This window comes from Schistocerca americana, chromosome 2 (assembly GCF_021461395.2).
Source record: "Schistocerca americana isolate TAMUIC-IGC-003095 chromosome 2, iqSchAmer2.1, whole genome shotgun sequence".
Lineage (NCBI taxonomy): Eukaryota > Metazoa > Arthropoda > Insecta > Orthoptera > Acrididae > Schistocerca > Schistocerca americana.
Genome location: NC_060120.1, coordinates 751491008 through 751513917, shown reverse-complemented (window position 1 = coordinate 751513917; position 22910 = coordinate 751491008). Strand labels below are relative to the sequence as shown.

Genomic DNA, 22910 nt, shown 5'->3' with positions numbered 1-22910 from the left:
CAAGTCGTCTGGTCATAAATACTTAATGCTACTCGTGTGTAGCCAGGCTGAGTCACAAGTTCAGTATAACTATAAGTGTGAGGAAGTATTTTTTTAAAACTTGAAACTATTTGTAAAGATTGTAGTCTTATACATATGTGAAACTTCAATGCTAAACAATAGATACAAGTAGAGGATAAGAGCTTTTGAAACATGATGTTATAGGAGAATGTTGAATATTATATCAATAGGTCAGAGACAGCTAATGAAAAGGTACTGAATCAAATCAAGGAAAAGATAAATTTATAGTAAAACTTGACTAAATGAAGGGATTGATCTGCAGGACACATACTGAGGCATCAAAAAATAGTTAATTTTGGTAACGGCAGATAATAACTGTAAAGGAATTGTAAAGAAAGCCGGGATCTGACTACCACAAGCACGTTCGTCAGTGGATGTAGGTTGCAATCTTCATGTTGAGATAAATGAGACTCACACAGGATAGACTAGTATGATCAGCTGTTTCAAATCATTCTTCAGACTACAGACCAAAACAACAAGAAAGTGAGAGTCCTAGACCATCATGCCACTCAGTGGTAGTTTTTTACGATTTGTCTAATGGCATTTCAACAGATACTAGGAATTATGAAGTCCTTGTGAGTGTACATCCCTGCCCCTTAGCCATTTCATCATATTTTTAGATTCTTAACTTGGCAGGATGGTATAGTGAAAGATAAAGAACTTCACTGCCTGGATTGCTGCTGTACTGCAATGGAAATTGATGGGTTCAAGGCACATGGGTGGGCTAAAACTTTCAGTTTGTGGTAGAACCATGTATTTAAATTTGCAGGGAAAAGTTTAAACTCGCTTGTACCCTGTGTTAAAAGGGTATAATTTTCACCTAAGGATAACCTTACTTCTGATAGGGCCAAATGATGGGTGACTATAGTTGTAAATAACACACTGCATTACTCTGCTGTCACCTACTTGATGTATTTTCATGAAGTTACCATTGACATGAGAGAGAGCCACAAAAGGAATTATGTTAAGAGGATCTGTGACCTCAAAATTCAAGGCACCTCTGCTCACTTTTATAAGGCTCAAGATGACTGATTATCACGAGGGTCTCGGTCTTCCACAGAACCAACCCCACACCCTAGCTTGTGTTCAAAGACTTCATCCAGTGGCAACAGTCAAAAGGTTGCCTGCTGTTTGAGAATCTTGCACTTTTGTGGAACAAATTGTCTTCAGTTGTCCACAATTAATGAGGGCATTTGCAATAAGCCTAAAGCATGGTCTCATTTCACCAACCCAAACTCAAGTTTGGAACATGAAAATAATTTTAGATATGTTTTTAATTTTGTGTTTTATGAAATTTTAAATGATTAATGCAATTATGTATCAGCATTCACTGATGATTGTAGGCAAGGGACATCTTGGCTGGTCTGCTGTTTTCGTTGATTGTGACCTCAGTATCGATCTTCCAAATGAATTTCTGTGTTCAGTGAATTCAACATGATCTTGGGGCACTAGAGAAGATGAAATATATCCAGTTGGTGAAATTCGTTGTATGCTCAGACTCATTAAGTGATCAGTGAAAGCAAATTGGTCCTCTTTATTATGGTTGCTACTAGAAATGACCATGTTCCAAAAATTTCGAGAAACGGCACTCCAGAGCTGCGGAAAAACTGAATAAATCCTTAATGAAGTGGTAAAACTTAACTCATTACTATAGGAGTCACTTTGGAACTCCTTGCCCCTATTACATGTGCAAATAGCTTACAAAAGAAAAATAACCACTTGCATGATTTTTGTAAATCACGCACACTCGAGTTGAAACGATTGCCTGTATTATTTGAAATCAAAAATGGTCTCTCATGGATTCAAAAACATTTAGCTATAAGGTGTGTCTCTTAAGACTGGTCAGGGTCTCACATTGATGCATAAGATATCTGTCCTGGGACTGGTCAGGTGCATTTTCTCTAGTGTTTCAGCAGATATTTGTGATTTTGTTTTTGAATTGTGTAGCTGGAGTCATCTGAAACAATTACTGCTCACTATGTGTTTCATGCAGTGACCAGTGTTGATGGAAAGCATTAGTTTGTTTCCCATTACAAACAAAATTATTTTTAAAGCAGTATTTTATGTGTTCCATAAAAACACAGGAGAACTGCCGGATATCGGCTCATTTATATGTATTAATGGGGACAGTAAAGCTCAAAGAGCTGACTGCTATTGCCAAGCATGCAGAGCTTTAGTTCGCTGCTGGATTGCTGATTTATTCTTCATATTTTACTGTCAGGTTAATACATAATGAAAAAACAAATCTAAGTCTAGACTAATTGAGAGCTTTCTGTTGAATGGACTTGCAAAATTCTGATTTAAAAATAATTTTGTTTGAAAAATAATTTTGTTTGTTATGGGAAACAAACTGATGCTTTCTGTTGACTGTGGGCATTGCTTGAAAGACATGATAAACAGTGATTGTTTTGGCTAACTCCAGTTGCACAATTCAAAAACGAAATTTCAAATATCTTCTGAAACATCAGAGAAAATGCAGCTGATCTCTCTTACGAGAGACAACAGGGATATCAGGTACCAAAATGTAAAGAAATGCTGCTGGAGTTGAGTATCTGTTAAATGTGACAGGTTCACCCTGTCTGAACATAACACCCATAAGAGGAAACTCTACTACAGTGTGAGTGGCTGAGACGGGCCACTGTATAAAGACACTAATAACCTAAGGTGGGCCCTCAAGGGTGCTCTCCACTCTTTGGCAGGTTTGTGCATGGCTACCATGGGGTCCCAACCCTTGCTTCATCTTTTCCCTTCCGTGCTGAATGTCTATCCTCTTGCTATTCTTTTTCCCCTCCCTTGGGGAACCTGTCTGGCATGTTTTTGGGAATGTGTTCTGCATTTTTAGTAGCTGACATTAGAACAGCCTCTCCACTGTTTTTTATTCCTTTTTTTTCCCCATTCCCCTTCTCCTGCCCTTCCTCTGCTTCGGCGTTTGAGGTTCCTCTTTTAGTTCTTCCTCCCCATGCACTCCTGAAGGTCGGCCCATGCACCTGACACATAAGAGGTGACTGGGTAACGCATGATTCCCAGCACCGGATCAACAGGTAGAACAGGTAGGGTTCGCACATAACCCCTGGTACAGACCAGCTCCCAGGGAGGGGTGATTGCCTGAACTGCTACCTTCCCAAATTGCTGATTGGTCCCTGTGTCAGGTGTTTGGGAGGTGTGACCTGAGGTGTGAACAAACCCCTAAAGCGGGTGCTTTACCCTCTGAGGGAGACCCCCAGCTAGAAGTAGCACACCATCGGAGACACTGGCAGTTCTCAGGGATTTTCTCACAATGAGCTGAGCCAATTATCTTCACAGTCAATGTTAATATATGCAAACAGAATGAAACTAATGATTCAAAGACAGTCCCAGTTGCACCGGAGTTCCTCATGATTTCAAGTACTGAAGACAGTCAGTCCTTTGCGATGGTAAATCCGTTTATTATTCAGAAAGGTGATGATGCAATTCCTGACCCTGTGGAATCCTGTTCTACTTTACACAATGGCACTTTCCTTTTGGAGACAATGTCTGATTCTCAAGCACAACAACTTCTTGCAGCTTTGCTGCTCCATGGCTATAATGTTCATGTCTAGCCCATCGAACACTGAATTCTTCAAATATTTACACTAGGCTGCTTGATGATCTGACCAAGGCAGAAATCCAAGCATACCTCTCTGATCAGGGCATGATTGCAGTGCATCAGGCGATGAAAAAGGTAGATGCATCCTTAGTGTTCACACGCACCCTTTTACTCACTTTCAATAGACTGGTGCTTCCATCAAAAATTGAAGCAGGCTATGAAGTTATCATAATCTGACCATACATTTCGAACCTGATGTGCTGTTATCAGTGTCATCATTACAACTACATTCAAATGTCCTGTCAACACTCGGCCAAATGTGTAACCTGTGGTAGGGATGCCCAGGAGAGTGATTGTCTGCCTCCTCCTCCTCCTCCTCCTCCTCCTCGTCCTCCTCATCCTCCTCCCTGCTGTATCAGTGTAATGGCGGCCATGCAGCGTCCTTCTGTGATAGTCCCTTGCATCTCAATGGGTGGGGCGTCCTGAAGATCCAGGCGAAGAAAAAAGTGCCTTACCAGTCACTCGTAAGCTATTGGGTAATTGGAAACCCTGCATTCTACCGTCTAGCACTTACAGTACTGTTCTTGCTACATCTCGCTCCATGAAAGACATGGCCACGCAGGCATATGTCATCAAATTCAGCACCGCGGTTATAAAATCACCTAGTGTTCTGGTAGCATCCCTGTATCCTTCTCCAGCTGTGCAACAAGCCACCAAACTTTCACCTCATGGGGCAAATTCACCTGCTACACAACCAGCAGGATGGAAAGGACAGAAAGAATGCTCTCGTGAAAACTTATGTCCCTCCAGCCAATAAACATCTGAGTCTTCCTCTGCCAACTGGAAAGACTCCAAGAAATCAAAGGGAAATGGTCTTCTCCTTTGCTGACTTGAAGATCCTGTTCGACCGTGTCACCATGTGATACTCTCACCCGGCTGACCCATGTCACTGGTGCACACCGCCAACTGTTTCTCTGCCCTGGACTCTGCACACTGACAGAAGGAGAGTGCCGACGCCTATGTAGATCTCATGGAGCAGAATCCTCCAGTGTTCGCACCCTGTAGCAGTGAGTCTTCGAAGGCTGGCATTAGCAGCTGCCGAGGTGATACCCCTTCATTTTTTCCCTGTTCCCCTTTCCTTGTTATGACTCTCCTCCAGTCAAACATGCACAATCTTTGATCCAAAAAAGAGGACTTACGGCTGCTCTTGGAACTGCAGCTGCCGCTTGTTCTCTGCCTTCAGGAATCAAATTGCATCCTCATGACTGCTTAGAGCTCTCACATCTCTACCGGGTCTGCTTTGACCTTCCCACTAAGAATGGCATTCTATCTCATGGGGTGGAGGGGGGGGGTAGGGTAGGGGAGGGGTTCATGCTGTTCTGTGGGATAATGATCACAGGCAACCCATCTCCCTGACTACCTGGTTTCAAGCTTTTGCCGTCTGCATTTTCCTTCCTCACTTCACCTTTTCCCTCCTGTTGTGTGGGCCAACTTCCGATGGCTCTCTGGGACCGAGGTCCGTTCCCCAATTTCTGGCCTGACAATAGCTGATGATGTCATAGTGGACCCTATTGCTATCTCCAACATCTTAGGCCATTATTTTATGGAGATTTCGAGCTCCGCCCAGTATCAACCTGCCTTCCTCAATCAGAGTGGAGGAGGCTCGGGTGATAATCTTCTCTTCTCAGAATCGCGAGTGCTACAATGTCGCCTTTACTATGAGGAAGCTAGATCATGCTCTCACTTCATCCCAAGCCTCTGCCCCAGGGCCGGATGATGTTCACATTCTGATGTTGCAGAACCTTTCTCTTGTGGGCAGGCACATTCTCTTTCATATGTACAATCACATCTGGGCTGAGGGCACGTTCCCAGATGCTGGCATGAAGCCACTGTCATACTTATACCTAAGCCCTGTAAGGACAAACACCTTCCTTCTAGTTATCCCCCAGTTTCTTTGACCAGCTACGGTTGCAAGGTGATGGAAAAAAAGATTCATGCCTGGCTGGTATGGTGGCTCGAATGTCCCAATTTGTTAACTACTACACAGTGTGGATTTCAACCACACTGTTCTACAGTTGACCATCTCATCACTTTGTCAACCCATGTCATGAATGATTTTCTGTGGAAATACCAGACTGCGGCTGTGTTTTTTGATTTGGAGAAAATCTATAACACCTGCTGGAGGAATGGAATCCTCCGTACTCTCTACACGTGGGGCTTTCATGGCCCCATGCCTCATTTCCTTCAGGAATTTTGAAGAGACCAAGGTTTCAAGGAACTTACAGGTTCTGCCTTATTGGACACCTTTATCCAGTAAAACCGTGTGCCTCAGGGGTTCCAACCTGAGCGTCGTCCTCTTTGTTATCGCTGTTAACTGTGTTATAGCCTGTCTCCCATCTGGCATCTCCGGCTCCCTTTTCATTGACTATTTTGTGATTTATTGCAGTTCTCCATGGACTTGTCTTCTTGTCGGGGTCATCAGCGATGTCTCGATCGTCATTACTCATGGAGCATCAACAATGGCTTTTGCTTTTCCACTGTCAAAACTGATTGTATGAATTTTTGGTGGTGCAATTAGTGTCTTCCACTGTCCTTACTCTTACATGGCTGCCCACTATACATGGTCCCTCAATGTCCTTGTCCTCAGCAGCACTTTCAAAACTACACTGTGTGTGTTTTGTTTATTCATCTGCACATCTGTCTCTCTTACAATGTCTCAGTACTATCCATTATCATGGCATCCATTTGGCCACTGGTGCCTTTTACACTAGCCTGGTTGAGAGTCTGTATGCAGAATCTACCAAACTACTGCTGTCTTACCGCCTTTCTCCTCAGCAGATACGCATGCCAATTTTCTGCCATGCCTGGCCACCCATGCTATGCCATCTCCTACAATGATTCTTGTGATCGCCAGTATAGGGTGCGTCCCTCATCTCTGTTACCTCCTGGAGTTAGCTTTTGGCTCTTGCTCCCACAGCTTTAACTTCACGTTACCTGCCACTTTCCAAATGGGTGTGAACCTTTCACCACCTTGTCTTTGTGTGGCAGTCTTTGTTCACCTTGGCCTTCATTTTCTTTGTTAGATCACTACTCCAGCCTTGTTCTATTGCTGTAAGTTTCACAGCCTTCACACGGACCTTCATGATAGTACCTTTATGTACACTGATGGCTCTCAGATGGACCATGGTGTCGGGTGTGCTTTCGTCATTGGTGCCGACAATTTTCAGTATCGGCTTCCAGAACACTGCTAATTATTTACAGCAGAGCTCCTCGCCCTGTATCCGGCCACGCAGTACACACGGTGACAAAGGATTTTCAATTGCGTCATCTGCTCAGACTCTCTTAGTGCTTTCCAGAGCCTCTGTGTGCTGTACACCATCCATCTCTTAGTGAAATGGGTCCAGGAAAGCTGTCACTTGCTCACTTTTGATGGAGCCACTGTGATGTTTTTGTGGGTTCCTGGTCATGTCGATCTGACCGGGAATGAGCCCGTTGACACTTCAGCCAAGGTTGCAGCCCTCGTACCTTGGCCCACTAGTTCTTCCATTCCTTCCGATAATCTCTGTGTTGCCGTCTGTCAGCAGGTTGTGTCACTTCAGCGTCACCATTGGTCCACCCTTCATGGGAACAGTCTCTTGGGAATTAATCCTCTCCCAGCGACTTGGATGACCTCTTCTCGGCCCTCTCACCAAGGGGAGCATATGACCCTAGTTGCTTTTGTGTACCAAAACAAAACAACCTAAAGTGCACAAATAAGAAATCGTATGTAGCCGTTTACAGTTTGGATGTATGACAGTTATAAATTCAAGGAAAATGTTTTGCTGCATGTTGTTATCACTTTCATAATAACTGAATCTGAAAATTTAGTATTAGTTGATATGTGAAATCAGTGATGATGGTGACAATGTTACACTGAGATTCAGTTAGTTGGAATGTGTGTGTATTAAAGGAACTGTTTGTCAGTAAATTGCCAAGGCAGAGTTTTACAACCATTTGAATGTTTGGACCCACGTAAATGTAAGAAAGACTTTGCCTCAACCTATGATGGTGGCTGGTACACAGTGACAATGCAACATGCTCAGTACGCGCAACTACAGCAGTGATAATCTTCTTAAAGTGGACACATTTCCCTGAGCAAGAGCATCTATACATTATCCACATGTCCTGGTTCTGTGATGATGAAAGCAGTTATAATCATCATCATAAATTGTGATGTTTGGAACTAAATATGCACATTCTACTTTCACCGAATATGAAACCAGTCATAATGAAACTGGTTTGATGCTGGGTCAATTAGGAATATACTGGGTAATTAATTTGACACTTGATACACTTATATCATTAAACAGACATGCACTAGAATAGGTACATCAAACAGAACAGGTGATGGTTGACCTGCACATGCACAGCCAGCCAGCCAGCGAGCCAGCAAGCACTGCACATCCCCCCCCCCTCCCCCTCTACTCCCTCTCATATTGTCATTCTATGCTGGGTTCCAAGAGAAAAGGAAAGACAGAGATGACGCCATAATGGAAGGTGGGTGAAAGACATTACAAAACCTGCAGAGCAGCATGGGTGCTTGTCTTCGAAGACCATACATAGATTCACATCTGTGTGACTACTCCGCAGTTCGCACCTATGTTCCTGGCAAGGGTTCTTTGAACTATCTTCAGACTATTTCTCTACTGTTCCACTCTCTACTAGCGTATGAGAAAAATCAACACTTAAATCTATCTGTAAAGCTCTGGTTTCTCTTATTTTATTATGACAATCATTTCTCTCGCGTCCTGCCATCCTGATTTAGTTTTTCTGTGATTTCCCTAAATCGCTTCAGCCAAATGCTCGGATAGTTCCTTTGAAAGGGCACATCTGACTTCCTTCCCCATCCTTCCCTAATCTGATGAGACCAATGACCTCGCAGTTTGTTCTCCTCCCCAAATCAACCCTGTAAAATATTTTCTCATTCAGAGGAGAAAGTTGGTGATAGAAATTTCATGAAAAGATCTCAACACAATGAAAAATGCCTTTGTTTTATTGATTGGCATCCCAAATTGCTTATCGTATCTGTGACACTCTCTCCCCAGTTTCGCCAATAATGCAAAATGAGTTGCCCTTCGTTGTAACCGAGCGAGGTGACACAGTGGTTAGCAAACTGGACTTGCATTCGGGAGGGCAACAGTTCAATCTCGCATCCAGCCATCCTGATTTAGTTTTTCCGTGATTTCCCTAAATCGCTTCAGGCAAATGCCGGGATGGTTCCTTTGGCAGGGCACAGCCGACTTCCCTAATCCGCTGTTTGGTCTTTCCCTCCAAATCAACCCAATCTTCTTTGTACTTTTCTGACGTCTTGTCAGTCCTATCTGGTAATGATCCTATGTAGCACAGCGATACTCTAGCAGAGGGTGAACAAGTGTAGTGTAAGCAGTCTTTTTAGTAGACCTTTTACATTCTAAGTGTTCTGCCAATAAAAAGTAGTCTTTGGTTTGCCTTCCCTGTAACTTTGTCTATGTGATCGTTTCAGCGTAAGTTGTTCCTAATTGCAATTCATAGGTATTTTAGTCAAATTTACAGCCTGTAGTTTTTTTCTCTCTCTCATGTGGATGATATTAGGCTTTTCATTATTGAGAGACAATTGGCACTTTTTGCATGATACGGGTATTGTGTCTAAGTAATATTGCAATTGGTTTTGATCTTGTGATTGCTTTACTAGACAGTAAATGACAACACCATGTGCAAACAGTCTAATAGGGCACTCAATTCTCTCTTAAATTGTTTATGTAGATTTGAAACATCAGAGGGCCTATAACACTTCTTTGGGGAACACGGGACATCACTTCCATTTTACCTTGTGATTTTCTATTTATTATTATGTACTGCAACCTTTCTGAGAGGAAATCACGGATCTGGTCGCACAACTGAAATGATACATACCATAGCCATGCAATTTGATTAGATAACTCTTATGAGGAAATCTAAAAGTATGCAATCAATTTGACATCCCCTATCAACAGCACTCATTACTTCATGCAAATGAAGAGCTACTTGTGTTTCTCAGGAATGATATTTTCTGAATCTGTACTGACTGAGTCAATACTCTTTTAACTTTGAGGTAATTCATAGTGTTCAAACATAATATATGTTCCAGAATCCTACTGAAAATTGATATTAGTGATATGGGTCTGTAATTCAGTGGATTACTCCGTTCTTGAGTTTTGGTGTGACCTGTGCAACTTTACAGTCTTTTGGTATGGATCTCTCACCAAGTGAGCGGATGTATATGTATATGTATGGGGCTATTGCATGAGAATACTTTGAAAGGAAGCTTACTAGTATGCTGTATGGACCAGAAGACAGGTCTTCATTAAGTGATTTAAGCTGCTTCACTACACCGAGGGTGCCTACTTCTAAATTAAACACCTTGGCAGTTGTTCTTGATTTGAATTCTGGAATATTTACTTCATCTTCTTTGGTGAAGGAATTTCTGAAAATTGAATTCAGTAACTCTGCTCTAGTGGAACTGCCATTGGTAATTTTGCAATTGGTATTGTGCAGTGAGAGTATTGATTGTGCCTTTCCACTGATGTACATTACCTAAGACCAGAATCTCTCTGGATTTTCTGTCAGATTTAGAGATACAGTTTCATTTTGGAATCCATTAAAAACATCCCACATTGAAAGCTGTGCTGAGTTTCTTCATTGTGAAAGCTGTTAAAAACATCCCACATTGAAGTGCGGGCTGTGTTTCAAGCTTCAGTAAAATTTAGCCAGTCTTGGAGATTTTGTGTACCATGGGGAATCAGCACCATCTCTTATTAATTTTATTGGTATAAATCTCTCAATTGCCTCGGATACTATTTCTTTGAATTTAAGCCTTATCTCGTCTAAACTTACATAGTTATTTGGGAAGGAGTGGCAGCTGTTACGTAGGAAGGTGTGGAGCAAAATTTTATTTGCATTTTTAAATAGATATATTTTGTGTTTAATTTTGCTGAATTAGGATGTTGAGATGGTTAGCCTCACTACAATATCTTGCCCTTGCTAATCTCTACATCCATGTTGATGCCCCCTACTTGCTCAGCATAATTTGTTGCTAAGAGATCAAGTATGTTTTCACAACCATTTACACTTTGAGTAGGCACCTGAACTAATTACTCAAAATAATTTTCACAGGAAACGTTTAGGACAATTTCTACCTAACACCAGCTTTGAATATGTATTTTCACTAACAAATTGAGGGTAGATTGAAGTCACCACCTACTATAATTGTACGAGTTCTTTGAACTGTTCATCAGCTGTATAATTTGATTTGGGGGATCAGTAAAAGGAATCAGTTATTAATTTATTCCGGTTGTCAAGTATAACTTCTACTCATACTATCACAGGAAATATCTATTTCAATTTGCTACAAGTTAAACTACTTATAATAGCAACAAAGACTCCACCACCAACTGTTTGTAATCTATCCTTTTTAGAGATTGTTAGGACCTTTGTAAAAATTTTGACTGAACTTATTTATGGCTTCAACTAGCTTTTGGTACCTGTAACGATTAGTGCTTGCAGTCATGGTTCTTTCTCAACTGTTTCTGTGCCTACCCTCTTCCCGTGTTTGTTCTACAACCTTTGAACCTGAAGCCCTTTCTGCACTTTCCTGAGACCCTCTAACCTAAAAAACTGCTCATTCCATTCCTCACATCTCCTACTACCCTTGTAGTTATCTCCTGTGTGTAATGGACACCTGACCTATTCTGCAGAACCCAAAACCTCATCATCCTATGGTGCAAGTCAAGAATTCTACAATCTACATGGTCGCAGAACCATCTGAGCCTCTGATTCACTCTCTCCTCGTGGCTCCGTACCAAAGGTGCACAGTCAGTCCTGTCAATAGCGCTACAGATGGTGAGCTTTGTCTTCATCTCACAAGCAAGACTGGCAAACTACCAATTCAGCTACCACCTAAAACCAGAGAGAATCTCTTCTGATCCAAAGTGACACACATTGTTTGTGCTGACATGAGCCAACACCTGCAGTTGGCTACACCCTGTGCTCTTTATGGCATCCAGAAGTACTTGTCCCTCATATGGAATCTCACATCCCGGTACGCACACAGAGTGTACATTGGATTTCTTCCCCACATCCCTAAGGGGCCCCTTATGTGCCAAACATTGGAGCTCCCAACTACTAGTAAAGTCATGCCATTTGAATGGCCAGATCTTGTCAAACCAAGAGGCTTCCTCTGAAACAGGGCCAGCAACTGCATCTGGCTCAGTGCCTTTGTCAGCCACATACAGACCCAAAACCTGTTCATCAACGCCTCAGGAAGTCTTTCACTGCTTCCCACACATGAGAAACAACTTTCGTCTAGACCACAACTGAGGGGTTGTTCTCAATGTGTGCAGTACCCAGGACAGTCACAGTAGTGGATCAATCGGAGGACATGAGGGACAAACTGGACATGCCTTGCATCCCTACATCCAGCCTCCAACAGTGATGCCCTTTGGCGAAAGCCTCAAGTTGTGTAACCAAAGCCAGCACTGCTTGGAGCTGCAAGTTGAGGATCACCAGCTTAGTTCAGATATGAACCTAGCAATCACAGTATCTATCCATCCTAAAGTCAGAGGAACTGTAGAATAAACTGTGATTAAAACATGGAACTTGCAAACAAAATGCTGTGCTCTGAAATGCTGCTAGATGGGAGCTGTTGACCAACTAACAAGTTCTGCAGTTGTAAGTGTCATTTACATAAAAATAAATGCCTAATGCAAAACAAATGGGAGAAATGTATGGTACACAGTAGTTAAAGATGCCAAACTGTGGCTACCGGAAATACAAATACCCAAGAAATTTGAGATTTCAAACTGAAATGCACAAAGTAAATAATTCGCTTATTGTTGTTAAAAGCTTGTTACTACTCACAAACGAACTCTGTGCTCCAAAGACTGCTGCCTGGACGGGTGCTGCTGACCAACTTGTGAAAAGAAAAGTCAAGAGCAGGCCTGTATCCACCAGTGGATGGTGCTGCTGCTGCTGTTGTTGCTGCTGTTAATGATTTACTGTGCTCCAAACAAGTTCAGTTAATCAGTTTAAATAACAGTTACTGTTTTTGCATATCTATAACAGAGAGCTTCATTAGAAATGCTTCCTATATTTTTTCTCAAGTGCTGGTTCTGGAGCAATTTTTATTTATTCTAGTCTGTTGTCGTATAGTGATACACTTTTGTGGTATTATGGTGATCTGGAAATAGTTTCTTTGAATTTTTCTCTCATCTTAGTTATGTCTTAAGATGACATTTTTCCATAAGTAGTCCCTAGGGAAAAAGTTGATTTTGTGGATAAACTAACATGTATAGTATAGTCCAGTACAGTAAAATTTACAAGACACAATTTTTTGAAGGCATTAATTATTCTCAGTGTGATTTCTTTCCCTTATTTTGGTGTTATAAATGCATTCAAGCTGTGACTGGCTTTTTCTGAGAAACTGATTCCATAGCAGAGTAATGAATGGAACTAAGCATGGTTTGCCTTCCTCATTCTTTGTGTACTTGTAAATTTTAATACTCTAAAATCGTAGCACACTCTTGAGTGTTTTTGACAAGTTGGTTATCAGTATAACCCTTTTCAGCCCATATTGAACCCATAGCCCAAAAGTTTTGTGACACCTACATATTCTTATTTTGCCTTTCAATCGTACTAGGACAGATTTTTGGGTGAGTGGAGAAAATCTCACAGTTCACACATACTGCTTTTTGTTCTTTCTTTAACATTTTCAGTAACATTATTGTCAAAAAGTGATTGTTTTCATTGTTATATTTCAGTAACATTAGTTTGTTTGTGTTGACATCAAATTTTCTGCTGTTGACTGCACACTTTATATTCTACATCCAGTCAGTTATGCATGAGTGTCATCAGCAAATGGCACAAATTTTTGGAGACCCGTCTATCCAATTACATCAGAAACATTTACAGGGATAGGATCAAGCCCAGAGGAATGTCATACTTTGTTGGTGATTCATTGATGGGAAAATGTTTGCAATTGTATTCTGAATGCTGAACTTTTATGTTGTGATAACATTTCTGTGCAGTTTTCTAGATTTGAAAATAACAAACTGTAAATATATATTCCACACTCTTTTTTTTTTTAATTTCGTGCTTCCATCAATGAACTATGGCATTAACAAATGAATTTTATCTCACATTAGTAATGCTTCCAACTGTATATTACCTATTAATACATTTTTTATCTAAACCATTTTCCAGGTGTGATATAGCTTCTTTATGTATTTGCTTTGTACTGAATTCCTTAGATATTTTTAATGTGATTTTAATATCATTTGCATTGTCTTCCAGGGTTCAGCTGGCCTTGGATTTATTTATGATTGCAGGAATGACCTGCAGATTCTGCAAGTAAAGGAAGTTGAACTAAGTGAAGCCTGTCCTAAGTTGGCACGCAGTATTGGAGTCCTGCTAATGAAATTCAAGGTTGTTACGAAATAAAATTTTCATTTTTATTTTCAGAGATGTTTAAATTTGTAAATAGATTACAATTTCAATATAGTTATTCGTTTGTTAACTTTGATACCTGTTATTGATAACTGCATATGAGTTAATGATTCCTTTTGAAAGTGGAAGAGCGGATATGACCAAGTATATTTGGTCGTACAGGGTATAGATTTATGGGTATTGTGGCATATGAAGGAAACAATTTGCACATGATGGTGGTGAAATGCACAGATTGAGTAATTGATCATTACCTGTTGAAACCTACAAAAATTTTTGATTTTCTCCACATTTATTGTGAGATAGTACAAAGCATTTTTCAAATTTTTTATCAGTGGGTAGACAAATTTATGTAGCCAAAGTGATGAACTGTAATATTTCCTCTTGTTTCACTCAAGGTGAAAGGGATATCTGCTGCAGTTATACTTTCTTTTTCATCATTAGTTTTCTGAGACTGGTTTGACGCAGCCCACCAGAACTTACTCTCCGTTACCAACCTCTTCATCTCAGGGTAGCATTTGCATGCAACCTGTAAGTTATTTTTTGAGTATATTCCAATCGTCTTCCCCTTGAAATTTTACCCTTTGCAACTCTCTCTAGTATCATGGAAGGTATTCTGAGATGTTTTAACACATGTCCTGTCATCCTCTCTTCCTCCTTGTCAGTGTTCTCCATATGTCTTACACCCATTTTACTCTGAGCACCTCATTCTTGAGCTTTCATATTTATTTTTCCCCTCTGGGTTTTTGTACACATTGTATATTACCATAATTCCCTATAGCTTAAAGCTGTTCTTCTGAGAATTTCGAACATTTTGCACCTTTTTATGTCGCTGAGCCCTTTCTGTAGGTTGACAAAGCCTATGCTGCCACTATCAAGCACTTTGTTAGGACTACCTCTCTGGTGGCTTTCTCTTTCCTAAAGCCAAACTAACTGTCATCTGACAGATCCTCAATTTTCATTTTACATTTTCTGTATATTGTTCTTGTCAGCAACTTGGATTCATGAGTTGATTCACACACTTACATGCCCTTGCTGTCTTAAGAATTTTGTGGATGATATTTTTCCAAAAGTCTGATGGTATATCTTTAATCCCGCAGATTCTACAAACTTGAATAGTCAGTTTGTTTCCATGTGACTCAATGATTTTAGAAATACCAAAAGCAATTCTTCACCTCTGTAGGGGCCTTCAGTGTACTCTTTCCACTTATCTGCTCTTTCCTCTGTTTTTAACAGTGAAGTTGCTCTTTCATTCATAATGTTGACACCTTTGCTTTTAATTTCACTAAAGGTGTTATTACTTTTCTACATGCAGGATCTATCCTTCCAATGACAATTCCTTTTTTAATTTCTTCACTTTTTCCTGTACAATTTTGCTTTAGCTTCCCTACACTTCATATTTATTTCATTCCTAAGTGACTTTTCTCCTGAGTGGTTTTATGCTTTCTTCTTTTGTCTGTCAACTGACATATTCATTCTGTTCTCAAGGCTTCTTTTCAGTTACCTTCCTTGTACATATATTTGTCTGTTCATCTTCTGTGATTGCCCTTTTTGTTAGAGATGTCCTTTCCTCTTTAACTGAACCATCTACTGCGTTGTTCATCATTGTCATATGTTCAGTCGTAGAGTTGGGGCGTTGGGGCGTTTAGTAGGTAATGCAACACTTTTTTCTGAAAGCAGGTTGGTTTTATTCAGGATTACTATACACCATATTGTTCCCCACTCTTTTGGCAAGTAAAACCTATTTTTAATGTAATGTCTATTCAGTGTGATGGCCGTATGCCACCTTATTGGGAGGGCCTGTATGTGTGCATGGTACCAGTACTGATCAACGTCAGAACTATTGTCTTGCAACATCAGTGACTTCTCATCATCTGTGTATTGCTTTCTGCAGAGTGCGTCCTTCAGTGAGCCGAACAATTAGAAATTAGAAGTTACAAGATCAGAGCTGTAGAGTGGATGAGGAAGAACAGTTCAATGAAGTTTTATGAGGTCCTCTCAGGTGCACAAACTTGTGTGAGGCATTGCATTCTCATGGCAAAGTAGTAGTTCATTTGCATTTTTGTGGCAACAACATGCTAAGATCATTCCTTCAATTTCCTGATGGTAGAAGACTAAATTTCAGGGTTGATTGTTGCACCATGAGGGAGGACATCAAACAGAATAACCCCTTCTGAGCGCATTACTGGCTTAGGGTGCAACTTTGAACTTTTTCTTTGGAGGAGGGGCAGTTTGGTGCCACACACCATAGATTGCCGTTTCCATTCTGGTTCAAAATGATAAACTCAAGTTTCATCACCTGTGACGATGTACTACAAAAAATTGGCAAGATCAGCCTCACAACACGCAAGAAATTCTGCACAGATGGTCCTTGATTGTTCTTTGTAGTCTTCTGTTAGGCAGCAAGGAACCCAGGGGGCACACACCTTTAAGTGCCGCAAATTTTGGATGAGTGTATCAGCACTACTAACAGAGACATACAGTTGTGGAGCGAGATGTTTAATCGTGATCTGTTAATCACATCAAATGAGGTGTCCACACATTCCAACATCACAAGAGTCACAACTGTGTGTGTCCAGCTGGCACATGGGAGACTGGATGGGTTTGCGCAGCATTGTTTTGATGATGACAGGTGCCTCACACAATGACTCATTGTGCTGTTTTTCACTTCCAAGTCTCCGTATACATTCTGCAAGTGCATATCTGTGATGCTCTGGTTTTCCACTAAAAGAAACGCAGACAAGTCTGCTTGGAACACACCCCCATTACAGACACCATTTTGAAGGCTATGTATAGTGCCACCACATATCGGAACTTCATGAAACTATAGGTGCTGAAGTGGGAATTCTCCAACATCTCCCAAAGAAAATACTGTATTATGTTACCTACCCTTTCATTCCTACTACCAAACCCTTATTCTGCTGTAACTCTGTCTTCTATTTCTTTCCCTATTACATCATTCCAATACCCCATTCTTTTTAGAGTATCATCATCCTTCCAGTGTCCACATACTTTCTGTCTCTTCGTTTTGTGCTTGTGACATAATTATGTATATCTGAACATATGTTGTTGACATAGATTTGCTTTTGATTCTGATCAGAATAATCATATTACTGAACTATTCACAATAATTTTCTGTCTGCCACATCATTCTATTCATGATGCTTCCTACTCTCGTTAAACCATTTTCTGCTGCTGTTGATATGGCCATATACTGATCTGACTAGAAATTCTTATCTTCTTTCCATTTCACTTCAAGGTCTCCAATATGTTCATACTGAGCTTTTGCATTTCCCTATCCCCCTGTACACCATATTATTCTCCACTCTTTTGGCAACTAAACCTTGTTTTTCAATGTAATGTCTACTCAGTGTGATGGCCTGTATGCGTGCATGGTGCCGCCACTACTGGTCAACGTCGGAACTATCGTCTTACTGGATCAGTAACTTCATCATCATCTATGTATTGCTTTCTGCAGTGTGTCCCCTCCAGTTAGCCAAAGAGATAGAAATTAGAAGTTACAAGATCAGAGCTGTAGAGTGGATGAGGAAGAACAGTTCAGTGAAGTTTCCCCAATAGAGAGATTTTCATGACACTTTCTTAATTACAGTCCATGCAGTCTGTGGCTTTGCAGGAGGGTCAGAGAAGGGGATAATATAATAATTACTATAATACAAGTATTGGTAAGGTAAGCTAATGCTGTATGGGGGGGGGGGGGGGACTTAATATATGGATTGTTGAATGTTAATAGAAAAGCTGTGTGAGGGAAGGCTATGGAAGGGGATAAGGAAAAAACTAGCATAAATTGAGAACGTATAAAGTTTTTGAAGTGATGTTTGTGGGTAATAGTAGTCTCCAAATGATCAAACTCGAGATTCTTGCTTTTATATTTCATAACATGCTCAACAAGATGATAAGTGTCGCCAACAGTGTGTGTTGATGGCCAACTGTGAAAGTGGCTGTATTGGAGTGTATTGGTGAACTTGATATGAGCCGAAGTGTCAATGTAGTGCATGCCAACCTAATGACGATGTGGGAAACAGAGAGACCTTGTAAATTTTGCAAGAGATGAGGTATTGAACTTCCTCAGTATATGAAGATATTCAAGCCACTGCAAGTCAGTCACTGAGAGTAGCTGTCACTGTGAATCAAATGTACATTTGTCTGTCCTGTGAATACTTTATTATTTTACTGGTGGTATTATTTACTACTACTACTACTACTACTGTCATTATTTTCTTCATAATTACAATAAAAATCACTTTTGTAATTACTGATCTTACTTTACCTCCTTTGCCTTGAACCTACCTTTTCTTTGACACATGCCCGGTTCTTCCCTTTTCTCTTTGACAATTTCTCACTGCTGGTGTTCTCTTGTTGTTCTATGGTTTTTTGCTATATTCTGAATAATCTACTTCTGATATCATCATCATCATCATCATCATCATCATCATCATCCTACCTGCCTCATGATGACTGGCTGTTTGTGTTGTCATCATTTCATCATAATTTATGGAAGTGGCGAGATAGGACTGAGCAAAGGTTGGGAATTTGTACGGGCACTGATAACCGCACAATTGAGCACCCCACAAACCAAACGTTGTCGTCATCATCATCATCACCATCATCTGAGATAGAAGAAGATAATCTACTTACAGTTGTTCAAAACAGGAAAAAATACAGCAGGACTGACAAACCGACAAATTAGTGTACACATGTAAATCTTCCAGCAGTATTAATCCTTTATTTGAAGAGAAAGAAATACAGGAAATAAAATTTACAAATTTTGTAATGACTAAGTCACTCAAACCTCTGCATAAAAAGCACATTTTTCTCATCAGATGTTTCTTTCTACTTCTGTTGGCCAAAATGGTTTTTTTCTAGTGATTCAGATTTGTGAGTTACTGCCTCATATATATGATAATTCCAAATAGGTCCCTGTACTGTTCATAGTCTTTCAGCATGTGTATCTCTCTACCTTTCGGTGAACAAATGTCATATTTAGATTTCTTTATGGTACATTACGTATCATGTCTTCAATTTCTCTCTAGTTGTATTTAAAAATTAAGGACAAAAATGTATAAATGAAATTAATCTTCACCTACCTTTAGTTTGTGTTTCAGTCTGTGGCTGTTTGATATTTCTGAGTCAGTAGTTATTTAAAAATTCCGAGAAAAATCTGAGAGTGTAGGGGAGGGGGATTTTGAATAGTTCTTGGCTTTGCACAAAAAGAATAGTGTCAGAGTTTTGACAGTACACATTTATTTAACATATTGCACCCCTACCTCTTCTTAAATCATTGATGCATATTTTCTAGTCCATTAAGTAAGAAAAAAATGTGATCCATAGTCAAATGAGCTCTCAGCAGCTTGTTCGACATGTTCATTGGTGTCTAAATGATGATGACCCATGAGATGTTTCTTCAGGTTAGGAAATAGATGGTGGTCCAGAGGGGCCACGTCAGTTAAATGAGAGAGATGGTCAATCAGCTGGAAACGTAAGGCCTTTAATTTGGCATCTACAACTAGGGACATTTACAAGGGCACATTGTCTCACCACAAAATCACCCCTTGGATGAATTTTCCATGGTGAACAGTTGAGGAGGCTGGTGTAATACTCTCCTGTTATACTAGAAAGCCGAGAAAGATGGCCCACCAGCAGAGAATAACATCTTCGTGTCAGGAAATGGGTGCCGTGACTTTTTTGATTGATTTCTGGATGTGGAACTTTCTGGTCACAGAGTCCCACTGTAGTGCCTTTCCTTTGATTGTTCCTTTATTTCAAGATAATAAATGTGGAGCCAGGATTAATCCTAAGTCAGCAACCTAACCATAAGTTTCCAAAATTAGCTACCACAACTCTGGATGTCTCATCTGGGGCTTTCTTCCATTCACTGTTCAAACATTTTGGCACCGACTATGCGGAAAGTTTCCTTATATCTAGGATATTGTTGATAATGAAACCAACACACTCCCATGAGATGCCTAGCATTTTGGTGAAAACTTCATGATGTAACTCCACAGATGTGGAACTTCCTGACATTCACACAGTTACATAATGAGAGATTAAGCTTACATGTGGTGCCAAATTAATTTTTCAGTTCCAATTGGAAGGTGCTAAAGTCAGGGACTTTTGCACGCCTATGCTCCCTTATATTAAAGAACAATTTTACTATTTTTGAACTTTAATTTAAGAGCTAACAATGCATATCTTTCTCATACTGTTTCAGGTTACTGATACTGTAATATCATTACTTAATATGTATGTAAAAGACAGCAATGAAGATTCCTTCTCCAGTATAGAGCAGATGACACATGATAACTTCCAAGAAGATGAGTTACTAATAATATTAGGAGATTTCACTGGCCTTAAGAAAAACAAAGGTAACTAATTTTGTTGTGCTCACTGTATAGTGTTTGGTAGACACACAAGCAGCCGTGCTGAAAAAGTTGCTGAGCTTTCTAATAACGTCATTCTGTGAAACAGGATGATGATGATGATGTTTTCAGTTGTATTACTGGTTTCCTGTTCTTTGATCTTATAAAGTGACATGTCCAATGCAAGCAAAGAAACAAGTATTCATGTCATGAGAGGGCTTTGTGGATGTATCACTTTTGTAGGTTTCAGTTCACCTTGGAACACCCAAAGAATTGACTGTTGCTTGATTTCAGACTCATATTTCAAAATTTTTTTTCTGCTGTTACAATTTTGTATACAGATTTTGCATTTCATCAGTTGAATTTTCATGCATTTCTTCCCAAAAATATCGAAACTAGCTTCTTTTTGAGCTTTGGTCAATTTGTGTGAAATCCATTGGGGAAGAGATTTTCACAGTTAAATGTTCATGCATAAACCAAAATCCAGGAGGCTGCATGCAGCCTTCAGTATGCCTAAATATGCCTCAGTCTCCTGGTAACTCACTTGCCATCCCTCTTCAATCATGTTACGCATAGCATCAACATTTTTTGGAACAACAATCGATATTGATTGCCCTTCACAAAATTCATGATTGTTGCAAGCATGACCATGATGAAATTCTGCAGACTAATTGTGAAGAATCTTTTCTTTGGATGATTTATCATCCAACAAAACTTCATGTAAAATTTACAGTTCTTTCACAACACCAGTTCTTTAAATGCTCAGAATAAACACTGCTACTGTTTTAACAGTAACAAGGGACAAGCTTTAAAACAATAGTAAAGTTACATCTCAATGGTGTGATCTGCTAGTCATTTGTAATTACTTAAAAAAGTGATCCTCGTACTGTACAGAAGATCGACATGGAACAGAATGAATAAATAAATCTCCTGTTCCTATTTGTAATATGTTACATGTGGTTTAATGAAATCAGTGTGACAAATGTGTTCTTGAAACAATCACAAACACAAACAGTTTTATATTAATGGTCTGTTATATCCAGTGCTTTAGCAATTGAGAAAGTCATTTGAGATGGCCAGATAAAAACAGGATATTTATCCTGTTATTATTATTATTTGTTGCTGGGGGCTGTAACCCAATGATAATCTTCTTGTGACTGTCAAGTATAAAATTATATTTAAAAAAATTCATTTTTACCATCATACCACAACATTCAGGTAAGGTGACACACTGGGTCAGGGACGATGACAAACTATGACAGAGATTTATTTCAGCTACAAGTTGTATTTGTTTTATGGCTTTGCTAAGTTTTGATGATTTAAAAAATGTATCGCAATAAATATAGTGACTTCCCAAGTTAAGGAAATAAATTTGATTCTGTACCAACAATATTGGCCTGCTAGAAACTGTTTCATTACTCCACCTTTACTACTATTACACTATTGGCCATTAAAATTGCTACACCAAGAAGAAATGCAGATGATAAACCGGTATTCATTGGAAGAATATATTATACTAGAACTGACATGTGATTACATTTTCACGCAATTTGGGTGCGTAGATCCTGAGAAATCAGTACCCAGAACAACCACCTCTGGCCGTAATAATAGCCTTGATACACCTGGGCATTGAGTCAAACAGAGCCTGGATGGCGTGTACAGGTACAGCTGCCCATGCAGCTTCAACACGATACCACAGTTCATCAAGAGTAGTGACTAGCGTATTGTGATGTGCCAGTTGCTCGACCACCATTGACCGGACATTTTCAATTGGTGAGAGATCTGGAGAATGTGCTGGCCAGGGCAACAGTCGAATATTTTCTGTATCAAGGAAGGCCTGTACAGGACTTGCAACACGCGGTCGTGCATTATCCTGCTGAAATGTAGGGTTTTGCAGGGATCGAATGAAGGGTAGAGCCACAGCTCGTAACACATCTGAAATGTAACATCCACTGTTCAAAGTGCCATCAATGCGAACAAGAGGTGACTGAGACGTGTAACCAATGGCACCCCATACCATCACGCCTGGTGATAAGCCAGTATGGCAATGACGAATACACTCTTCCAAAGTGCGTGCACCGCGATGTCGCCAAACATGGATGCGACCATCATGATGCCGTAAACAGAACCTGGATTCATCCGAAAAAATGACGTTTTGCCATGTGTGTACCCAGGTTCGTCATTGAGTACACCGTCACAGGCGGTCCTGTCTGTGATGAAGCATCAAGGGTAACTGCAGCCATGGTCTCTGAGCTGATAGCCCATGCTCCTGCAAACGTCATCGAACTGTTCATGCAGATGGTTGTTGTCTTGCAAACGTCCCCATCTGTGTTGACTCAGGGATCGAGATGTGGCTGCACGATCCATTACAGCCATGTGGTTAAGATGCCTGTCATCTCGGCTGCTAGTGATAC

General features: G+C 40.2%; 1 protein-coding gene across 5 annotated transcripts in view; it reads left to right on the top strand.

The window, feature by feature from the left end:
• The window catches only part of LOC124594964 (endonuclease/exonuclease/phosphatase family domain-containing protein 1-like), a 125597-nt gene that overhangs the window by 85807 nt on the left and 16880 nt on the right, over positions 1-22910 (top strand). For all 5 annotated transcript variants that reach the window (XM_047133484.1, XM_047133485.1, XM_047133482.1 and 2 more), the window contains 2 exons: positions 13970-14101; positions 20349-20502. In XM_047133484.1, the coding sequence (XP_046989440.1) occupies positions 13970-14101; positions 20349-20502 (286 nt within the window). The remainder of the gene's footprint in view (positions 1-13969; positions 14102-20348; positions 20503-22910) is intronic.